We start from the raw sequence: 24,220 nt of genomic DNA, 5'->3' as shown, positions 1-24,220 counted from the left end.
TCGCAACAAAGTTGCTAAAGAAAGTATTATAGTTTTGTTCACATAACGGTTGTTTGTAAGTCCTAAAACTAAAAGAGGCAGATATAGGGTTATATATACCAAAGTGATCAGGGTGACGAGTAGAGTTGAAATCCGGATGTCTGTCTGTCCGTCCGTCTGTCCGTCCGTCCGTGCAAGCTGTAACTTGAGTAAAAATTGAGATATCATGATGAAACTTGGTACACGTATTTCTTGGCTCCATAAGAAGGTTAAGTTCGAAGATGGGCAAAATCGGCCCACTGCCACGCCCACAAAATGGCGGAAACCGAAAACCTATAAAGTGTCATAACTAAGCCATAAATAAAGATATTAAAATGAAATTTGGCACAAAGGATCACATTAGGGAGGAGCATATTTGGAAGTAATTTTTTTGGAAAAGTGGGCGTGGCCCCGCCCCTATTAAGTTTTTTGTACATATCTCGGAAACTACTATAGCTATGTCAACCAAACTCTATAGAGTCGTTTCCTTCAGGCATTTCCATATACAGTTGAAAAATGGAAAAAATCGGATAATAACCACGCCCACCTCCCATACAAAGGTTATGTTGAAAATCACTAAAAGTGCGTTAACCGACTAACAAAAAACGTCAGAAACACTAAATTTTACGGAAGGAATGGCAGAAGAAAGCTGTACCCAGGCTTTTTTTAAAAATTGAAAATGGGTGTGGCGTCGCCCACTTATGGACCAAAAACCATATCTCAGGAACTACTAGACCGATATCAATGAAATTCGGTTTATAATATTTTTTTAGCACCCTGCTGACATGTACGAAATATGGGCGAAATCGGTTCACAACCACGCCTTCTTCCAATATAACGCTATTTTGAATTCCATCTGATGCCTTCTCTGTATATTACGCATAATGAAATCTCGATTATCACTTTATCATGCGAGAGTATAAAATGTTCGGTGACACCCGAACTTAGCCCTTCCTTACTTGTTTACAATATTTTGGTCCCTATATCCTTTTTTATTCATTTTTTATATTTAAGATTTCTTTATTTGTTTTTATTATTTAGGCAATTCACAAGCTTTGTTGTATGTCTTATGTCATATTTTAATATTCTTAAAAAATATGACACTTGTGAGCACCCTTAACTGTTGTATGTCATATTTTGTCATATTTCTACACTTAATCAGGTGATTGCATATTGCATACTTTTGGGCGCACTACTTTCCATCCTACCGTCAGCTGCGTGTATTCGATGAAACGACCATAAAAGCTTTGAGCCGTTGGTTTCTTTTAAAAAAAAAATATTTGACTTTGTTTTGTTTTTTTTTAATTTTTAAATAAAATCATTTGCAACTACATAAACTTCAAAATATTTTCATATTTCACTTATATTCAACTTAATTTACCTGAATATCGTGGTTTCCTTCCATATTAATAACGAAATTTATTAAATTAATTAATTTCAAACATTAAATGCCAATAATAAGAAAGTAAACAAATACAGCTGATAGAATAGCGAACTCAAGAAACATACCACGCAGTGTTGTATCAGTCATATTTTAATTTTGCATGTGAAACAACAACAGTGTTGTTATGACAGTCATAAAAAAATATGACAATATGACGATATGACACAATATGACACCTTGTGAATACCCTAATTGTCTGTTTTTTATATTCTTGCGACCTGTTGCTATAGGGTATAATAGTTGTGTTCACCTTATGGTTGTATGTATTACCTAAAACTAACAACACAGATATATGATTCTTCTTCTTCTTTCCCGGCGTAGATCGATTGCGCGGTTATAGCCGAGTTAACGCCAGATCGCCAGTCTTTACCTCTGTTCGCAAGGTGGCGCCAATTGGAGATTCCACATGACCTAGCCAGCACAGCCGCTAGTCTTTGTTCTTCGGTAGAGGACTTTTCTTTTCAATTGCCTACTTAGTCCAAAGTAACACCTGTTGGCAAGAGATATTCTGCCATAGATTTCGATTGTCAACAGTGTTATGAGAGTCCCTTATGCCGAGTTACTGACGAGTGCTGTCGTAGAGCTATAGTACAAGTCGAATAGAAAATCGTTCGGCATTCTGTTGTGATTACAGCTATCAAAAGGGGGGCCTCTCATCTGAGGCTGTTGGTAATTTTCATGCGGGTCTTTAGGACCGGAAGTCGTGAGCTGCTTGAGCCATATGTAAAATAATCGTTTTTCGCTCCTCCCAAGTGAATGGCAATCAGAGAAATTTCCAGTATTACCAATTACATTGTGTGTTAAAAAGATGAGATTTTAAGGTCCATTAAGCCGATTCACTATATTTTGAAATTTTTGTAAAACAAAAGGGAAGAATGCCACGCAAGCCGCTAATGAAATTTGTGAAGTTTACGGTTGGTGTTCGTGTAGTACAACAATGGTTCGCTCGCACCCTTTCTGGAAATTGCGATGTGAACGATGTACCTCGCTCTGGTCGATCTAATGTTGAAAAATTCGATGAAATTTTGGAAAGTATTGACCAACAACGTCATATAAGCAGCCATGACATCGTTAAGGAACATTCATTATAAAATGGTTTTGAATCATTAAAAAAGGCAGCTTACAAAAGGAAGCTGGATGTTTGGGTACCACACGAATTGTCTGTGAAAATTCTAATGGACCGAATTAACATCTGCGATTCTTTGTTGAAACGATATGAAATCGAACCATTTCGAATCATTTCTGATGCTAACAGGAGAGGAAAAGTGAATTGTATATGACAATAATGTGCGAAAAAATCATTATCCAAGCGTGATGAAACTGAGCAAATGGTCGCAAAGCCAGAAATGATGCCCCGAAAGGTTATGCTGTGTTTTGGTGGGACTGGAAAGGAATCATCCACTATGAGCTGCTCCAGTCTGGTCGAACGATTGGTTCTACATCAAAAAAAAAACGGGCAGAACTGATCAACAGAAAGAGCTTCGACTTCCATCAGGACCGCACACATTAGAAATACGAAAGGACTTTTTCGGCAACCTAATATTTCTTGATTTTTTTTTTAGCTTCTCTTAGTTTCTGTTTTTTTTTTTGTTTATGTGGAACGCAACTATATATAAATCATTAATGGTGGAATATAAATGGTTTACCCTAACAGCTATTGATGACTAAACTTACTTTTGTCAAAAGTATAATAATTCATTGAGCATGCCAATTCAAACAAAAAGTCACGTATGAATTTTTATATAGTTTCTCATCAAATTGCAGCATATGTATATACACAAATATATATAATATATATGTATATGCCGCAGTTGTCGCAAATTGGCACGACGGATTCGCTAAATTACAAGTTAAACAATTGTAGCGAAAACTATAAATAACACTGTGGATTAGATATTTTAGTACAGTTAAAAAGGTATAGCGAAGCAATACTGAACTAATGAAATAAATAAAAAGAATCTCTAGAGTACAACCAATTTGAAAAAAGTTGACAAGAAATATATAAAAATTTGTCCAAAACTACAATTTGAAAATTTGAAAATTTCAAGAAAACTTTGAGAATAAAAGAGGCGTAGCATGAATTCAAACGCTTGTAGCTCAAAGCAGCCTCGTGAACATTATATGCTTTATGGAAGAGCACGTACGGATATAAAGAACAAAAAGACTTTGAAAGAAGATAAAAAATTATGTAATTTGGTGGAGCAGCATCCGCAGCTGTACGACAAAGGACACAAGGGTTACGGTCAGAAAAAGGCTACAGATGAGGCATGGCGCACGATTGCGGACTCGTTGAGGAAGTCAGGTGAGTTTGACAAAAAGCGAAAAGCCAAGAACCATACGGTAACTACAACGGTACAATCTCTGAACAAATTGTTCAGATCTACTATCTGTAGCATATGGCTACCATACAAACTGACCCATCAAAATCAAGTGCTTGTATGGAAACTTTTTTATTTGTGAGGGAAAATTATAGCTTCGGTGCAACGTCAGTTAAAAAATTTTGTGTTTTGCAATAATTTTACTCTTTTTGATTTGCTTACTGATTTCAGTGTCTCAATGCAAGGCTCGTTGGGAAAAACTGCGTGCTGAGTACATCGCCTACCTACGTTCCCTTGAAGCCGATAAAGAACAAAAAATTATACCTATGTATGGCACATATTGATTTACATTTCTTTAATAAATCCTTTTAAATATTTGAAAATTTTTTTTTATTTATCGAAACCGCTTAAGGGTTTATATAGAGCTAGAATTTTCACAAAAATCGCGGGATAAGTCAGAGACTTTAAATTATACAGCTATTATGATACAAAAGGACTATATAAGAGCCGGAAACAAAATTGGACGACGGACGTGGCACCGCCACATCTCAAGACTTACTCGACCAGCATCCACCAAATGTGGCACATCTTATTATTCTAACCTTCCTATTCCAGTTCAAAAACAAGCTAAATCGGGCTATAACGACGCCAACTTCCCACAAAACACTCTTTTAAATTCCATCTGTTTCCTCCACTTTCCGGTGTGCAAACCAAGCCCTAATGAATGTATCGAGATAAACGATCAAAAAGCTGTAAAACTTTAAAAGCGTGTATACCATTACAAAATATATACATACAATATTTAGGAATACCTAGGCAATTGCCATTCGAATTTCAACAAGTCAATTATTGTGACAAAAACTATAAATTAGATTACGCGCTGGGGGTTTCATTCAGTTAAAAACGCAGACCGAAGTATACTACACAACTGAAAACATTAAATTTCAAAAAAGGATAGATGGATCGTGATCATGCTAACGATGAGCCTAGGCGTACGGCAGCTTAATCGTCCGGGATGTCAGGTGAGTTCAGTATTTCTTGTGAATTCTCAAAGCATCAGTATTCATTATTGGATAATCCTCAGGCGAATAGACCACGTCCAGGACGCGATGAAAAAAATATAGAGAGTGTACACAAAGACCGTGGAGAGTCGATTCGACGCCATTTGCGCAACACCAAGAAATCAAGCAAAATTGCTGCATTTAGGACGAAGAGCAACGAGAAGAAATACAAGAGCTGCGATATCATCGAGAAAAAGCAACGGTTTGGATGATATTTGGGCCGTTGCAAGCATCAGCTCATATTTCTTCGAAAATAATGACGGTGAGAAGGTAACCGTTTCCCCTAAATTTTCTTCCTGGGTAGCTGTTTTCGCTCGTTCAAGGGTATATAAGTAGCGTGATCATTATTAGTGTGTGCCGCAAACTTGTTTGTGAGACAACTATCTGGCCGCCATCTTGCATTATCCAATGGGTGGCGCTTTAAGAAAACACGTATGATCTCTCCCTCTCTCTCTTTTTCTCCGTTGTTTTTGGACATGCGTGTGGGCATGCTGTTTTCACTCGCTGTTGTTAACTCGGCTATAATCGCGCAAGCGGTATCTACGCCAGTAAAGAAGAAGAAGAAGTATATAAAGAGAGACTTTGCTCTTTCTTCTGTCGCAGTGCACTGAAAAATTACATGTTTGATATCGATTGCTTCTAACAGGATATAATATGATAATATATGATAACAATTTTGCCACTTCCATTAAATTTAATAGTAATTCCTTATAAAAATGCTGAGTGCACCAGAGTTGCCATTCATTGGCCTACATTTAAAATTAAATACTAACTTCAGGTCATACCTTCGCCTAGCATAAACGCCAAAACTGCGGGTCCTATGGAGAAATTTTATAGGGCAAAGTTATAGGTAATAGAAATAGATTCAACCTTGTGTTCTCCAATTCTTTACATAAACTCAAAATTTAAACTTAGAATTAATGTAACACAGTTTTTTTTCATTTTTTTCATTGTTAACTTTTTATATATTTTTTAAAAGAAATTTGGCGTAAACTAATATTTTTATGAACGTACAAACTGATCGTATCTTCCTGAAATTTGACATGGATTATTTTTCAAAACAATGGTAGAGTATTCGAAGAAATTGTGCCACGCAAATTATATTTTTAATAGTACTTTTGCTCATCAAAATGTAGTATTTGATCTTTAAAAAAGTCTGAAGGTTTTTCAGCGCTGCAATATCTGCTTTCTGATATAATAAAAAATATTGTCACAAATTTTCTAGAAAATGTAAAATTAGTCATACTTCTGTGAACCGTATTTCTACGTGATATTTTGTGCAACATAGCTAAATTTTCTTATTGGCTAGCAGCTATGGGCTAGCCACTGTCGAGCTTAGGTGATTCATATAATAACTTTAGTGATCTTGCGTTATCATGATAGCTCACTTTCAAATTGGCAGTGGAGTAGTGCACACCTATAAAAATTCGAAGACTTGAGACAATAGATTTGCAAAAAGTTTATTAACCACGCCTAATTAGTGTCAAAGTCAATTGAAATTTCTATAAAATGAATCAAAATAGCGGCCAACGTAACCATAATCGCGAAGAAAATAAAAAACTCGCTAACTTAGTAGAGCAGTATCCACAGCTGTACGACAGGGATCATGTCCTTTATGGTAAAACAAATGCTGTAGAAAAAGCTTGGAAAAAAATAGGAAAAATGTGGGGGAAGCCAGGTGAGCTTAGTATCTTTGCGGATTTCACAAAACCGTCAGTGAATTTGTAATACAAATTGGTGGCGTGATTTCAGCAAACGTGCCACTTTCCAACTCAAAAATTTATAAATGCGGTGAAGAAGGATCGTCTTTAACAAACATACATATATAAGCATGCAAGTATATATGCACATGCATATATACTTCTCTGTGCACCTTAACTTACAATGGAAGTTTTCTATTTAAAATATTTTTAAGACATTAGAAAAATTTTGGAAATAAATTAAATATTTTTTGAAAATTTTTGATGTACAAAGAATTAATACTTTCTAATATTATAAATATTTTCGCTTCTCTGTTTCAGTGCCTGAATGCAAGGAACGCTGGCGAAATATACGCGCCCCTTACGCACGCTCCATTGACGCCTACAAGACAAAGCGTGGACCGAACCGTGGTAGGCAGTACTATTTAGCAAAGGAGATGGAATTTTTAAAACCCAACCTACTAAAAGAAGTGGCACAAATCAATGGCCAAAATAATAGGTTTAATAACTCTAAAGCTTGCGCAAATGAAAACGACGTCCATGATATGAATAATACACACACTAATGAAGATTTTTCGGCAGTGATGCCTTTAATTGACCAAATGGACGAACAGAATTTGCGAGATTTGCAGCAAATCATTGAAGGGAAACTGATACAAATTGTTGTTGTAGAAAATAATAATGAAAACGAGTTGTCTGCACCCATGCAACAGCTACCAATGCAGGCAATCAAGGAGGAACCAGTGTTATCGCTATGACTTTTTTAAAGTATTACATGTATTATATATAACCTTTATTCACCTTGGGATCGGTACTAACGACTGTAGTAATTTTACACTGAAATTTAACTGTATTCACAATTAACACCAACAGTAAACGTACAAAAGTGAGTGTTTCCTATTATATACTTAATGCCTTAAAGTCTTAAAATTTAAATTATTTTATTTTAGCCCGCCAAATACAGCATAAAGTGCGTCAGTGCGTATACATAGCCTCAGCAGAGAAACTCACCAGCGTTGACCAGCTTTATATCGAATGCAATTTATTTGGGAATTTCCTCATATTTTAAGCATTATGAGTTAAAATCAGACAACAACAAAAACAAACAACGCATTTGTGAAATTCTGCTCCTCACTTATAAATAAATTTGTTTTTAAAAATATTTGCTTTACTAGTTTGCCTTTAATTTCATGAAGGTATAGACCTGAATAGGATATATTAACACACAAAAGTGAAAGTGGGAGGCTTCCACTATACGCTATAGTGCTCACTGTATACGCTATAGTGGTCCGACAAATAAGTGACCTCTAAAATGGAGCAATAATACCATAAAGCGCCATACAAACTAAGCGATCAGAAATAAGATCTTATCCTTACTTACATACATGTGAAAGGTGTTCAAGCTTGGGTCCAACTAAAGTTAAAGTTTTTTTGTTTTATAGTTTATTACAATATTTTGGTCCCTATATCCTTTTTTATTCATTTTTTATATTTAAGATTTCTTTATTTGTTTTTATTATTGCCTGTTTTTATACTTTTGCAACCTGTTGCCACAGAGTATAATAGTTTTGTTAACCTAACAATTGTATGTATCACCTAAAACTAAGCGACATAGATAAATGATCATTCTTGTTTATCTGCCTAGACCGCTTATGGGACTATAGCCGAGTTAACAACAGCGCGACAGTCTTTTATAATGTTCGCACGGTGGCGCCAATTGGTGATTCCAAGCGAAACCAGGTCCAGTCTGTTGTGATTACAGCTATCAAAAGGGGGGTCTCTCATCTGAGGCTGTTGGTAATTTTACTGAGGGTGTTTAGGACCGAAAGTCGTGAGCTGCTTGAGCCATATGTAAAATAATCGTTTTTGGCTCCTCCCAAGTGAATGGCAATCAGAGAAATTTCCAGTGTTACCAATTACATTGTGTGTTGGAAAGATGAGATTTTAAGGTCTATTAAGCCAATTCACTATATTTTGAAATTTTTGTAGAACAGAAGGGAAGAATGCCACGCAAGCCACTAATGAAATTTGTGAAGTGTACGGTTGGTGTTCGTGTAGTACAACAATGGTTCGCTCGCTTCCTTTCTGGAAATTGCGATGTGAACGATGTACCTCGCTCTGGTCGATCCATTGTTGAAAAAGTCGATGAAATTATGGAAAATAGTGACCAGGACCGTCACATAAGCAGCCATTACATCGTTAAGGAACTTATCATTCATTGTAAAATGGTTTTGAACCATTAAAAAAGGCTGGCTACAAAAGGAAGCTGGATGTTTGGGTATCAGATGAATTGTCTGTGAAAATTTTGATGGACCGAATTAACATCTGCGATTCTTTGCTGAAACGAAATGAAATCGAACCATCTCGAAGCATTTCTGGAGGTAACAGGAGACGAAAAGTGGATTGTGTATGACAATAATGTGCGAAAAGGATCATGTTCCAAGCGTGATGAAGCTCAAGAAGTAGTCGGAAAGCCAGGATTGACGGCTCGAAAGTTTATGCTGAGTGTTTGGTGGGACTGGAAAGGAATCATCCACCACGAGCTGCTCCAGCCTGGTCCAGACCAGAACTGACCATCAGAAAGAGCTTCGACTTCCATCAGGACCGCACACATTAGAAATACGAAAGGACTTTTTGGACAACCTAATATTTCTTGATTTTTTAATTTCTAATAGTTTCTGTTTTTTTTTTTTGTTTTTTGTGGAACGCATTTATATATAAATCCTTAATCGCTCGTGGAATATAAATGGTTTACCCTAACACCGATGACTAAACCCTAACCGATGACTAAACTTACTTTTGTCTAAAGTATAATAATTCATTGAGCATGTGAATTCAAATACAAAGTCACGTATGAATTCTTATATAGTTTCGTATCAAATAACAACATATTCTATACATACATATGGAGTATTCCATACCAAATCGACCACTTTCGAACCCGACCCCTTTAGATTTTGCTGAAACTTATCCATCCTTTTCTACCCTTTGAAAAACATTTTTGAGAATTTCTTCAAAATTTTTTGTCCAACTTCAAAAAGTTATGAATTTTGCTATTTTCGCTAAAAAAATGGCTTTTTTATATTCAAATAGCCATAACTTTTGTAGAAATTGACTTTTGGGGACCATTTTTTTTTTAATTTTTGTTTTTGAATGAACTTTTCGAAAAAATAGTCAAAAAAAATTTAACACGATCAATTATATAAAATAATCGGTTTTTTTTTAAGTAAAATCATATTTTTTTTTTTGGAAGTTCGCCATTTTTTTTTAATTTTTTTTTCCTAAAAAAAAACTTTAATTAAAATGACAACTATCCCTGCTAATCCCGGAGTAGGCCGATTTTTTTTTTATTTTTTTTTAATGAAAAAAAATTTTAAATAAATAAAAAAAAATATTAAAAAAAGTCGACGCACTCCGGGATTAGCAAAGATAGTTGCCAAATTATTTGAAGTTTTTTTTGAGGAAAAAAAAATTTAAAAAAAAAATGCGAACTTCCAAAAAAAAAATTACGATTTTACTTAAAAAGGTGAAGTTTGCCATTTTTTTTTTAAGTCAATTAAAAAAAGTCAATTTCTACAAAAGTTATGGCTATTTGAAAAGCCAGTTTTTAGCAAAAAATAGCAAAATTCATTGCTTTTTTGGACAAAAAATTTTGAAAAAATTTTCGAAAATGTTTTTCAAGGAGTAGAAAAGGATGGATAAGTTTCAGCAAAATCTAAAGGGGTCGGGTTCAAAAGTGGTCGATTTGGTATGGAATACCCCATATATATATATACAGAAATATATATATTATATATGTATATGCCGCAGTTGTCTTAAACTGGCACGAAGCATGAAAACCGCACCCAACGGATTCGTTAAATTACAAGTTAAACAATTGCAGCGAAAACTATAAATAACACGGCGGACTAGAAATTTCAGTACAGTTGAACTCGTATAACGAAGCAATACTGAACTAATGAAATAAATAAAAAAAACAAATCTCTAGAGTACAACAAATTTGAAAAAATTTTACGAGAAATATTTAAAAAAATTTCCAAAACTACAATTTGAAAATTTGTAAATTTCAAGAAAACTTTAAGAATAAAAGAGCCGTAGCATGGATTCAAACGCTTGCAGCAGGAAGCAGCATCCTGAACATTATAAGCCTTATGGAAGAGCCTGTACGAATATAAAGAACAAAAGGACTTTCAAAGAAGATAAAAAATTATGTAATTTGGTGGAGCAGCATCCGCAGCTGTACGACAAAGGACATAAAGGTTATGGTCAGAAAACGGCTACAGATGAGGCATGGCAAACGATTGCGGACTCGTTGGGGAAGTCAAGTGAGTTTGACACAATTCAGGAACAAAAGTTTTACTTCGATTTATGCAAAACCAATTTTATTCTTTATTGAATATAATTGCATATTTTAGGTTGTTTTGAAGTGGTTTTGACTCTTTCATAGAATTTGTATACCCTGAAGTGTGGGAGACACTATAAATATATTCAGTATATACGTAAGTGATTAGCGTGACGACCTGAGTCGTTCAAGCTATGCCCGACTGTCTGTCAGTCTGTCAGTATATATGCGAACTAATCGGTCAGTTCTTCAGATACCGTTCTGATATTGTGCATATGCCCTTTAATTTTTAAGAAGCTGCCAATTTGTCGGCACCACTGATATCGGATCACTATAGTATAAAGATAGCTGCCATACAAGTCGAACAATTGGAATCGAGTGCATGTATGGAAAATTTCAAGGCTGATCAAAATCAAGTGCTTGTATACAAATTTTTCTGAACTTTTTTGTGGTATTATAGATTCGGTTCAACGGCAGTTAAAAATTTCTGTGGATGACAATAATTTTTTTCTTTTCAATTTGCTTACTGGTTTCAGCGTCTCAATGCAAGGCTCGTTGGCAAATACTGTGTGCTGAGTACACCGCCTACCTACGTTCAGTTGAGGCCGATAAGGAACAGCGTAGACTTAGTCGTTCAGTTTAAAAAATCATTCAGAAAAAAATATATATACATTGTTATTGAGGATGTTGGCTACATCCAAATTGAAGTGGACGACGTAGTTAGCATTAAGAATTAACCAGAACTATAACAATGAATTAACATTATAATAAGTAATCCGAATGGACACGGTAATAACATAAGCGATAACGGATCTTTAACGGGACTTTATAGTGATCCAAAAAATTATATCTATGAATAGCACATATTGATTTAAATTTCTTTAATAAATCTTTTTAAATATATAAAATTTTTTTTTTTATTTATCGAAACCGCTTAAGGGTTTATATAGAGCTAGAATTTTCACAAAAATCGCGGGATAAGTCAGAGACTTTAAATTATACACCTAGCATGTACAAAAGGACTATATAAGAGCCGGAAACAAAATTTAACAATGCGCTTGGCACCGACATTTTTTAAGACTTACTCGACCAGTATCCGCATCCACCAAATGTGGTACATCTTATTATTTTAACCTTCCTATTCCAGTGCAAAAACAAGCTAAATCGGGCTATAACGACGCGAACTTCTCACAAAACACTCTTTTAAATTCCATCTGATTCTTCCACTTTCCGGTGTGCAATCCAAGCACCAACGAATGTATCGAGATAAACAATCAGAAAGCTGTAAAACTTTAAAAACACGTATACCATTACAAAATATATACATACATACAATATTTAGGAATACCTAGGCAATTGCCATTCGAATTTCAACAAGTCATTTATGGTGACGAAAACTATAAATTAGATTACGCGCTGGGGGTTTCATTCAGTTAAAAACGCAGACCGAAGTACTACACAACTGAAAACATTAAATTTCAAAAAATGATAGATGGATCATGGTCATGCTAAAGATGAGCCTAGGTGTACGGCAGCTTAATCGTCCGGGATGTCAGGTGAGTTCAGTATTTCTTGTAAATTCTCAAAGCATCAGTATTAATTATTGGATAATCCTCAGCCGAATAGACCACGTCCAGGGCGCGATGAAAAAAACATAGAGAGTGTACACTAAAACCGTGGAGAGTCGATTCGACGCCATTCACGCAACACCAAGAAAATCGAGCAAAATTGCTGCATTTTGGACGAAAAACAACGAAAAGAGACTCAAGAGCTGCCATGTCATCCAGAAAAACAACGGTTTTGTATGATTTGTGGGCCGTTGCAATCATTGGAACCTATTTCTTTAAAAATGATGACGGTGAGAACGTAACCGTTACCCATTAAGTTTGAAGTTTTTGTGATTTTTCAAATTTCTTTCAATTTCCTCGAAATGGATAGTTACAGTGGTTATTTGCCGGTTGAATTTTCTCACTGGGTAGCTGTTTTCGATCTTTCAAGGGTATATAAGTAGCGTGATCATTACTAGTGTGTGCCGCAAACTTGTTTGTGAGACAACTATCTGGCCGCCACCTTGCATCATCCAATGGGTGGCGCTTTAAGAAAACACGTATGATCTCTCCCTCTCTCTCTTACGTGCGCACGGATAGTGCCAGACTCCTCACACCAACATGTCGCGACAAGTGTCTGTGAAAGCACGATTGTGTTTATGTATTCAACTTCGTAGGCAAACAGAACAGAATTTTGCGATCAGTTGACGCTAGAATAACCAACACAAGCATAACGTGCACACAGTCACGTTGGACAACACTGCTCTAAAGAAATCTAATACATTTTTTTAATAAATATAGCAAACGTGGTTTCTACGTCGTATTCTTATTGGCTAGCAGCTACGGGCTAGAACTGTCCAGCTAGGATGATTCATATCATAACTTGAGTGATCTTGCGTTATCTCATTTTTCTGTTGACAGTGGATTAGTGCACACCTATACAGATTCGAAGTCTTGAGACAATAGATTTGCAAAACGTTTATTAACCACGCGTAATTAGTGTCAAAGCCAGTTGAAATTTAAAAAATGAGACGAAATAGCGGCCAACGCAACCATAATCGCGAAGAAAATAAAAAACTCGCTAACTTGGTAAATCAGCTTCCACAGCTGTACGACAGGGATCATGTCCTTTATGGTAAAATAAATGCTGTAGAAAAAGCTTGGAAAAAATAGCAAAAATGTGGCAAAAGCCAGGTGAGTTTAGTACCTTTGGTGATGTCATTAAACCGTCAGTGAATTTGTATTACATTGATGGCGTAATTTCAGCAAACGTGCCATTTGCCAACTCAATATTTTATAAATGCGGCGAAGAAGTGTAGCACAGTTAACAAATATACATATGTATGCATGTATAATATATACGTATGCATATTCACATATACTTCCAAGACTGATAGAAAACAAGATTGCGCATTGACGAGTTCAAATTTTGTTCGTTCTGCGCATCTACGTCACACGGCTCATAAATTTCGTGAAATAGCTTGAGTAGCAAGTAAACATTGCTTGTTAACAAGAATGTTAGAGTAGTATAGTTTATAGCTGTCAAATTTTTTACTGCGCCGTGTGACGTCAGAATTGTATGTTTAGTATAACGGACCTGCGCAATGCGTAATCTCTTTTCTATCATTCTTGATATACTTCTGTATGCATCTTAACGTACAATGGAAGTTCTCTATTTAAAATATTTTTAAGACATTAGAAAAAATTTGGAAATAAATTAAATATTTTTGGAAAATTCTTGATGTACAAAGAATTAATACTTTCTAGAACTAAGTTTTTTTCCTTCCTTTGTTTCAGTGCCTGAATGCAAGAGACGTTGGCGAAATATACGCGCCGCCTACGCACGCTGAATTGACGCCTACAAAACTAAGCATGGGCGGAAAACTTTTATGGATTACTATTTAGCAAAGGAAATGAAGTTTTTAGAACCCCATCTACCAAAACAAGTGGCTGCAATTGACACAGCAAGAGACGAACCTATACTAACTGAACACGCATCTGAAGCAGCGCAAAATAATGGCCAAAATAATGAGAATAATAACTCTGAAGCTGGCGCATACGAAAACGACGTTCATGATATGAATAATACACACACTATTGAAACTTTTTCGCTGGTGATGCCTCTAATTGACCAAATGGACGAACAGAGTTTGCGAGATTTGCAGCAAATCATTGAACGGAAACTGGAACAAATTGTTGATGTAGAAAATAATAATGAAAACGAGCTGTCTGCATTCATGCAACCGCCACTAGTAGTTACCATCAAGGAGGAACCAGAGTTATGGCTATGACTCTTTAAAGTATTACATACATATATATAACATTTGTTGGCCTTGTGGCCGGTACTAACACAAGTACTAATTTAAGATTGAAATTTAACTGTATTCATAATTAACACCAACAATAAACGCAAGTATTTCCCATTATTTACTTAATGCCTTTTAATTGGGAATTTCGTCATATTTTGAGCATTATGAGTTAACGTCAGGCAACAACAAAAACAAACCACGCATTTGTGAAGTTCTGCTTACTATGTACTTATAAATAAATTTGTTTCTCAAAATATTTGTTTTACTAATTTGCCTTTAATGTCATGAAGGTATAGACCTGAATAAAATATATTAATACCCACAAGGGAAAGTCAGAGGCTCTATAATGTATACATACATCTATATATATATAGAAATGTACAACGTCTGGAGTGCTTTTCGTGAGTACCTGCCAGCGACGGCCTAACCTCACCGTGCTTTCTAGAAGGACATAGCTCAATACACTGCGTTCATCAGCGCCCCAAAGTATAAACGCTCCCCGCAGGGATATATAAATGTACAGTGATGTCCTTCTGGCCGTCCATCTGTATACATATATCCGCACTAGTCTCTCCGTTTTAGAGGCCACTTATTTGTCTACACATCCAATACCGGACCACTATAGCATATACATAGGCGGCGTACACACCGAATCATCTTAACCACGTTCATGTGTGGAGCACTTTTTCATTTGACGAAACATTTTCAGGAAATTCTGCAGGGGTTATTGATAAGGCAATCTCTGAACTTGTTCGGATCAATATATGTAGCATATAGCGCCATACAAACTAAGCGATCAGAAATAAGATATTTTCTTGAAACTTACATGTATGAAAAGTGTTCAAGCTTCGGTCCAACTAAAGCTAAAGTTTCTTTGTTTTATAGTTTATTATAATATTTTGCTCCCTTTATCCCTTTTTATTTATTTTTTATATTACAATTTTCTTTATTTGTTTTGTTTTTTTGTGTTTTTGTTTTCGACTTTACTTTTCAAATTACCTACTTACTCCGAGGTAGCTTCTTTTGGCAGGAGATATTCTGCGTTAGATTTCGAGGCTGACAGTGTTCACAGTGTTATGAGAGCCAAGTCGCGAGCACGACGACTGTTTGTTTAATGACTGGCTTTGCTTCCTTATCCATTCTGGAAAAGACAAAACTAACGACGTGGGTGTTGAGGCTAATGATATCAATATCATAGGCATACGCCAGCAGTTGTACGCTCTTATAGACGATTAGACCTGCTCAATTAAGTTCTGTATCTTGAATTATTTTCTACAGCGGTAGATTGTCTGAAACCTCGTTTGGTATCGAACGGCACGGTCCTGTCGATTTTGACGGAGCTTTTAGCATTTGGAAACGTCAGGTAACACAGCCGTAACGAAGTGATGGCGGTTCCCAAAGAAAGTGCACAAACCTATTGAGGGGATGTTTCGCCTTCTTATTTTAGCTAGTCTACAAACGAATGTTTTTTGGCTATCTAGAGGATACTTGGCCTAAGACCAAAAGTCGTGAGCTGCTTGAGCCATATGTAAAATAATCGTTTCTGGGCACTCCCAAGTGAATGGCATTTTCCTCGTATTCGTATATCTCCTGTGCTGCCAATCACATAGTGTGTTGGAAAGATGAGATTTTAACCAAAAAAAATTATTTCACTTGTGTACTAAAAGAAGCTCCATGTTTGGGTACCACATGAATTGTCAGAGAAAATTCGAATGGACCGAATTAACATCTGCGATTCTTTGTTGAAATGAAATGAAATCGAACCATTTTGGAAGCGTGTGGTAGCAGGAGACGAAGAGTGGATTATATATGACAATAATGCGCGAAAAAATGAAGGTCCAAGTGTGGTGAAACTGAACAAATGGTCGCAAAGCCATAAATGATGCCCCGAGCGGTTATGCAGAGTGTTTGGTGGGATTTGAAAGGAATCATCCACTATGAGTGGAAAAAACGGGCAGAACTGATCAACAGAAAGAGCTTCGTCTTCTGTCAGGACCGCACACATCTTTGATGATTCGGCAAAAAATGGGAGAGCTTGGCTGGGAAGTTTTGATACATCCAACATATAGCCCTGACCTTGCACCATCGGATTATCATTTGTTTCGGTCAATGCAAAACTCCATCAATGGAGTAAAGTTGGCTTCAAAAGAAGCCTGTGAAAATTACTTGTCGCGGTTTTTCGCCGAGAAATTAGAAAAGTTTTACGCTGATGGAAAAAATGGCAAAACGTGGTCATATTGTACATATATTTGGTTCATTAAAAATTGTTATAAATATAAAAAATAAGTTGATATTTGATTAGAAATACGAAAAAAAAATTTTCGACTAACCAATATTTCTTGAAACGTGTTACTAAACGACGAGTAGTTCTACAAATAGCTAAACAGGTAATCATCCAAAACACGCAAAAAATTATTGCAAATAGTGGTATCTCAGTATAAGATGTTTATCCAATCTCTCAACCTCAAGTCCCTAGAATATCAGAGTTTCGAACCCAAACAGCACTTATTGCTTTTAGACTTTTAAGCTCGCAGCTTTTATTCTCTGTTTTCTTTTTATACCCTGAACAGGGTATATTAAGTTTGTCACGATGTTTGTAACACCCAGAAGAAAGGGTCGGATACCCTATGAAGTATATATATAAATAATCAGAATGTCGTGCTGAGTCGATTTAGCCATGCCCGTCTGTCCGTCTGTCTGTATATATACGAACTCAGTTTTTAAGATATCGTCTTGAAATTTTGCCAATGTCATTTTCTCTTCAAGAAGTTGCTCATTTGTCGGAACTGCCGATATCGGACCACTATAACATATAGCTGCCATATGAACTGCACGATCGGAATCAAGTTCTTGTATGGAAAACTTTCACATTTTACAATATATCTACATGAAATTTGGTATAGATTATTACGTAAGGCAACAATGCAATCTCCGAAGAAATTGTTCAGATCGGTTAACTATAGCATATAGCTTCCATACAAACTGAACACATAGTTTCTATCAGAAATGCACCTGTGGAGGGTATTTACCTTCGGTGCAACCGAAGTTAACGTTTTTTCTTGTTTGTTTTTGTTTTTGTATTTTGTTGAAAGCAACTGTATATAAAGCATTAATTGCTGATGAAATATTTATGACTTGCCCTAACAACTATTGATGACTAAACTTATATATGTCCGAAGTATAAATAATTCATTGTGCATATCAATTAAACAAAAAGTCACTTATGAATTATTTTCTAGTTTCTTATAAAATTAGTGCATATATGTCAAGAATGATAGAAAAGAGATTACGCATTGCGCAGGTCCGTTATACTAAACATACAATTCTGACGTCACACGGCGCAGTAAAAAATTTGACAGCTATAAACTATACTACTCTAACATTCTTGTTAACAAGCAATGTTTACTTGCTACTCAAGCTATTTCACGAAATTTATGAGCCGTGTGACGTAGATGCGCAGAACGAACAAAATTTGAACTCGTCAATGCGCAATCTTGTTTCTATCAGTCTTGCATATATGTATTATATATACATCAGTGGTCGTTCTATCGTTTAGTCGTTGTCGATGCAGCAACGAATTAACATCACGCAAGACTATAGCGCAAAACCAAATATGCCCTGCGAGAAATATTTTATGATTCTAAATGCCTTTGGTGCCATGCAATGCCTTTTATGTTCCAAGTCTTTTAAAGATAATAGGAAATATATCTTTAAAAGATATTTTGTTAATTTTCATTATACTATTAATTATTTAGATTATATGCTTAATTTTAATTCCAATTTCTCACTGGACTACTTTTTTTTCGTGCTCACCAACACAGTAACAGATCCTCTCATGCCGACCACTGATATACATATATAATATGTATATGCCGCAGTTCTCTCAAACTGGCACGAAGCATGATTTACTATTCATTCTCGGAATTAAAGTACATATATGGAATTTCTATGGAATTCTAGTATTTTAATTATATGTTAATTATAAAGTACGGAGAACAAAACATATACATATGTAAAACAAGAAGAAACGTAAACTTCGGCTTCCCCTTCACAGGTGTATTTCTTTTAGTAACAACGTGTTCAGTTTGTATTGAAGCTATATGCTTGTAGTAATCCGATCAGAACAATTTCTTTGGAGATTACATTGCTGCCTTACATAATAATCTATACCAAATTTCATGTAGATACATTGTCAAATGTGAAAGTTTACCATACAAGAACTTGATTCCGATCGTTCAGTTTGTATGGCAGCTATATGTTATAGTGGTCCGATATCGGCAGTTCCGACAGATGAGCAGCTTCTTGAAGGGAAAATGAAGTTTGCAAAATTTCAAAACGATATCTTTCAAACTGAGGGAGTAGTTCGTATATATACAGACAGACAAACGGACGGACATGGCTAAATCGACTCAGCACGACATTCTGATCATTTATATATACACTGTATAGGGTCTTCGACGCTTCCTTCTGGGTGTTACAAACTTCATGACAAACTTAATATATGTATAATTAACCGCGATAAATTAAAATTTAATTATAGCGAAAACTAACTAAAACTACTGTGCACGGGTCATTGCAGTTCATTTGAACACGTATAATGAAGCAATACTGAACTATCTCTATAGTACAACAAATTTGAAAAAAGTTTACGAGAAATATTTAAAAATTTGTCCAAAACTACAATTTGAAAATTTGAAAATTTCAAGAAAACTTTAAGAACAAAAGAGCCGTAGCATGGATTCAAACGCTTGTAGCACGAAGCAGCCTTCTAAACATTATAAGCCTTATGGAAGAGCACGTACGGATATAAACAACAAAAAAACTTTCAAAGAAGATAAAAAATTATGTAATTTGGTGGAGCAGCATCCGCAGCTGTACGACAAAGGACACAAGGGTTACGGTCAGAAAAAGGCTACAGATGAGGCATGGCGCACGATTGCGGACTCGTTGAGGAAGTCAGGTGAGTTTGGGAAAAAACGGAAAGCAAAGTACCGTATGGTAAGCACAACGATACAGCCTCTGAACACATTGTTCAGATGGACCCTCTGTAGCATATAGCCGTCATACAAACTGACCCATCAAATTGAGATGCTTGTACGAGTACGGAAACTTTTTTATTTGTGTATGGGATTATAGCTATGGTGCAACGTCAGTTAAAAAAATTTTGTGGTTTGCAATAATTTTATTCTTATTAATTTGCTTACTGATTTCAGTGTCTCAATGCAAGGCTCGTTGGGAAAAACTGCGTGCTGAGTACATCGCCTACGTTCCCTTGAAGCCGATAAGGAACAGCGTGGTCGTAAACGTCAATGTAAAGAAACCGCGGTTGCCGCAGAAAATAAAGAGCTCTGCAATAAAAATTTTTTTGAAATTCTACGGTGCTACCTGCAAGATATGAACCAAAGAGAGCAGAATCTATGCCACATTAGCATTTTGCAAGTTATACAAGATATCAAAGGAATGAAAAATAGTGCAAGCGGTGTTGGCAATGATCCAAACGACGAAGTTGCCATTAAGAATTAACCAGAACTATGGCAATGAAGTAAAACACTAATAAATAATCCGGATGGACCCAGTATAAACATTATTTAAATAATAAAATAAATAATAAATATGTTTTGTATGTTTGTCATATTTTTTTATTTATTATGTAGAGTTAGATATTTCAAAAAAAATCGATTATTTTAATATTATTTTCGTATGTGCATTAAGAATACACACATATCGCTTTGGTGAATATTTTCGAAGTTACACGCAAATTTTAAAATACTAAAATCCCGCCGACTCCCTATATAACGTTTCCACTTAAAACTACTAAATTCGCGATAAATCAATACATGTAAATAAATTCCCCAGAGACTTTAAATTATACACCTAGTATGATACAAAAAGACTATATAGGGCCCGTGAACAAAATTGGACGATGGGCGTTGCACTGCTATATCTCAATCTCGACATCGACCAAATCTGGTACATTTTATTATTCTAACCTTAATAGTCCAGTGAAAAAACAAGCTAAATTGGACCACCCCTAATTTCCATAAAACACCATTTTAAATTCCATTCGATTCTTCCACTTTCCAGTGTGCATATTAAGCATCATTGAATGTATTGTGATAAACAATTAAACAAAAGGCCACTTATGAATTATTGTCTAGTTTCTTAGAAAATTACGGCATATATTATATATATATATATAATATGTATATTAGGGTGTGTCATTCTGATGCAACCTTTTTTTCCAACTGAAAAACAGGCTAAAAACTTAAAGAAAATGTGAAAAAAACGTTACTCAAAAAATGAGCTCTTAATATTAATATTAAGAGGTGCCTGTTTTAAGAGCTCATCTTTTGAGTGACGTTTTTTTCACATTTTCGATTTTAGCCTGTTTTTCAGTTGATAAAAAGGTTGCCTCAGAATGACACACCCTAGTGTATATTTATATGCCGCAGTGTTCTCAAACTGGTATGCATGATTTATTATTCATTCTCGGTAGTATTTAGGCATACCTAAAATATACGAAAACTATATATATAATTTTGCACCCGATATTTCCTTCAGTTGAAAGCGCAAAGCGAACGAGAAAACATTAAATTTCAAAAAAAGAATACATGGATCGTGATCGGAAAAATGCTAAAGATGAGCCTAGACGTTCGGCATCTGAATCGTCCGGGATGTCAGGTGAGTTCAATATTTCTTGTGAATTCTCAAAGCATCTGCTACAATTAAAAACACAAATTGGTGGCGTGATATGAACAGACTCGCAATGTGTTCACAGATCGTTGGTTCATTCGGCTCGAAGGACCACAAGTATAAAATTGTAGCCAATTTATTATAGAGCAGTGTTGTGAATTTCAAACTTTTTTCGCAAAGGTTCGTTATGCCAATATTGTGTCGATTAGAGTGCTAGGTCACGCACTACAACGGCCAAACTGAGGCTCACTTATCCAGCAATATAAAAAATACAACAATATGTTTAAGAAATTGAAGTGTTTTAAAATCATATTTATATTATAGTTTAGACGTGCTTCAGCCTGTTAAAAACTTGATTTCAATTAAAAAGCTTTTAGCGTTATTAAGTAATCACAAACTAATAATATTTCTGCTAAAGCTAGGTAACCGCAATCGGATGAAATTCAATAATTATAATATAATAGATAAAAATAAATAACGTTGTGCAAAAAAATTAGAAGATTTGTAAAAATTTCAAGTATAGTGGAATAATATATTTTGAAAAATAGAACGCATTGTCATATTTTCCGGATCTGATTGTACACTGCTAAATATATGAAAATTTCTATTATACTAAAAATATGAATTTTATCTTTCTTTCAGTGTCTGACTGTGACATTGAGGACCCTAGCACAGAGCATGAAACGAATTCCCAGGATTTAGTAGAGGAAATGGAATTTCTAAGGCCACATGTACTTAACGAAGTACAAACTGAAAATGAGGAAGCCTGGCCAACAAACTTTTTTTTTATTTCTTTTATTTTTATTTTTTATTTTTTTAATATGGGGAAGCATCAAAAGCCGGAATTTTAAACCTAATCTACTCCCAACTCAACAAAAGTGGAAACAAATGAAAACGTAGGAACGTTGGCCGATATTGCCGGAATAAATGAGAATGGCAACTCTGGAGCTATGGGAAAAAAGAGAAAATTCAATAGAACTAAATTAGCTACAAATAAGTAACTTAACAAGTGAATTGTAAACACATATAGTCATATACTAATACTCCCACTACCAACAACATACTCGTACACTTCTCTCCATATTCTTTCTTTACCTGTCTTACTTATCCTCCCATATCTCTTTTTCTCATTTCATAATTTACATACTTGCTAATTTATCTTTCTCTATCGTTCAGTCGTTGTAAAGCCAGCAACGAATTAACATCGCGCAAACCAAATATGCCCTGCGAGAAATATTTTATGATTCTAAATGCCTTTGGTGCCATACAATGGCTTTTATGTTCCAAGTCTTTTAAAGATAATAGGGAATATATCCTTCAAAGACATTTTGTTAATTTTCATTATACTATTAATTATTTAGATTTGATGCTTAATTTACATTCCAATTTCTCATTGGGCTACTTTTTTTTCGTGCTCACCAACACAGTGACAGATCCTCTCATGCCGACCACTGTTTTAAGCTCACATATGTACATTATGTTAACTTCTTAGCTGTAAGGATTGGAAATTGCAATAATTAATAAAGTTACATTCGAAAAGAACGGACTTGTTATTATATTTTTGCCTTTTTCGATTAAGGTAGTAGTCTGGCAACTTATGCCTATTTTCATAACTTCTTTGGGGGATGGCTTTTTATAGGAAAATAAAAATGAATTATCTTGAATATTTATAGTGTTTTTATTTACATATTGAAAATATAAAAAAAAATATATATTTGAAAAAATTTAATACTTTATTACTATTATTATTGTCACTCGAAGTTGGAACCTCAAAAAAAATGCACGCGGTGATTTTGGCTCTTGATGTTATCTGAAATAAAATATTCTTGTTTATTCTTAATCTATAGACATGTCATTCTGGTCGGAACTTCTGAAGTTAAATTTCAAGAGTAAATAACAAAATGGCGGATTTTGAAAAAAAGTCCTTTTATTTTAGCAAAGAAAGGGTTGTAAAATAAAAAGTTATTTCAATAAAAAATGTTGTTTAAAAACTATTATTATTTAAAAACTAGTAATAACTATTTTAGTCAAAGATTAAACAATGTATATAATGGTTTGTGTGCCGTTGCAATCATCGGTCCATATATCTTCAAACATGATGCCGATGAGAACCTAACCGTTAATCATTAAATTTGAAGTTTCTGTGATTTTCCTTAAAAATAATAGGCAAATTAGAATGCATCACCCTTTACATATGATATATTCTTAAAAAAAATATTGTGTGTAGAAGCTATAGTGATTATTTGCCCGTTGAATTTTCTTGCTGGGTGGCTGTTTTCGATCTTCCGAGGGTATATAAGTAGCGTGATCATTATTGGTGCGTGCCGCAAACTTGTTCGTGAGACAACTTACAAACGCCTTCTTGCATAAGCCGATTGGTGGAGCTATAAGGAAAAACGTATGATCTCCCTCTCTCTCTTTTTCACTAGTTTTTGATGCGCATGTGAGCAGCTGAGGCAGACTTTTCATTACTAATTTCCTGCAAAAATGATAGATTTCTATCATTCTTGCTCTGGAGCAACAGGTTGCAAGAGTATGAGAATGTAATAGAAGATATTTTATATATAGTATTTCTTAGAATTTAAGTAAGCAAATAAGTTTCAGTAAACAAAGAAAAATATTTCATATATTTTATTTTAAATAATTTATTGAATAAATGTCAATCAGTAGTCCATTGTATTGCCATTCATAGATATAATTTTGTGGATTATAGCGTTAATTCATTTCGATTGCATCTGGTTAAATCTTAATGGCAACTTCGTCATTTACCATCTGCGGTTGCGATGTA

At 35.0% G+C, this 24,220-nt stretch overlaps 1 protein-coding gene across 5 annotated transcripts in view; it reads left to right on the top strand.

The window, feature by feature from the left end:
* Positions 1-3,383: 3,383 nt before the first annotated feature.
* Positions 3,384-24,220, top strand: part of LOC125778669 (uncharacterized) — a 35,448-nt gene continuing 14,611 nt past the window's right edge. The window contains exons 1-2 of one of the 5 annotated variants that reach the window (XM_049457621.1): positions 3,384-3,698; positions 10,801-10,866. In XM_049457621.1, the coding sequence (XP_049313578.1) occupies positions 3,539-3,698; positions 10,801-10,866 (226 nt within the window). In that variant the 5' untranslated portion in view covers positions 3,384-3,538. Of the gene's footprint in view, positions 3,765-10,800; positions 10,867-19,316; positions 19,700-24,220 lie in introns of those variants that run through there. The other 4 variants (XM_049457619.1, XM_049457620.1, XM_049457618.1 and 1 more) reach the window with 4 other exon arrangements.

Source organism: Bactrocera dorsalis, chromosome 5 (assembly GCF_023373825.1).
Source record: "Bactrocera dorsalis isolate Fly_Bdor chromosome 5, ASM2337382v1, whole genome shotgun sequence".
NCBI lineage: Eukaryota > Metazoa > Arthropoda > Insecta > Diptera > Tephritidae > Bactrocera > Bactrocera dorsalis.
This window is presented reverse-complemented; position numbering and strand designations above follow the sequence as displayed.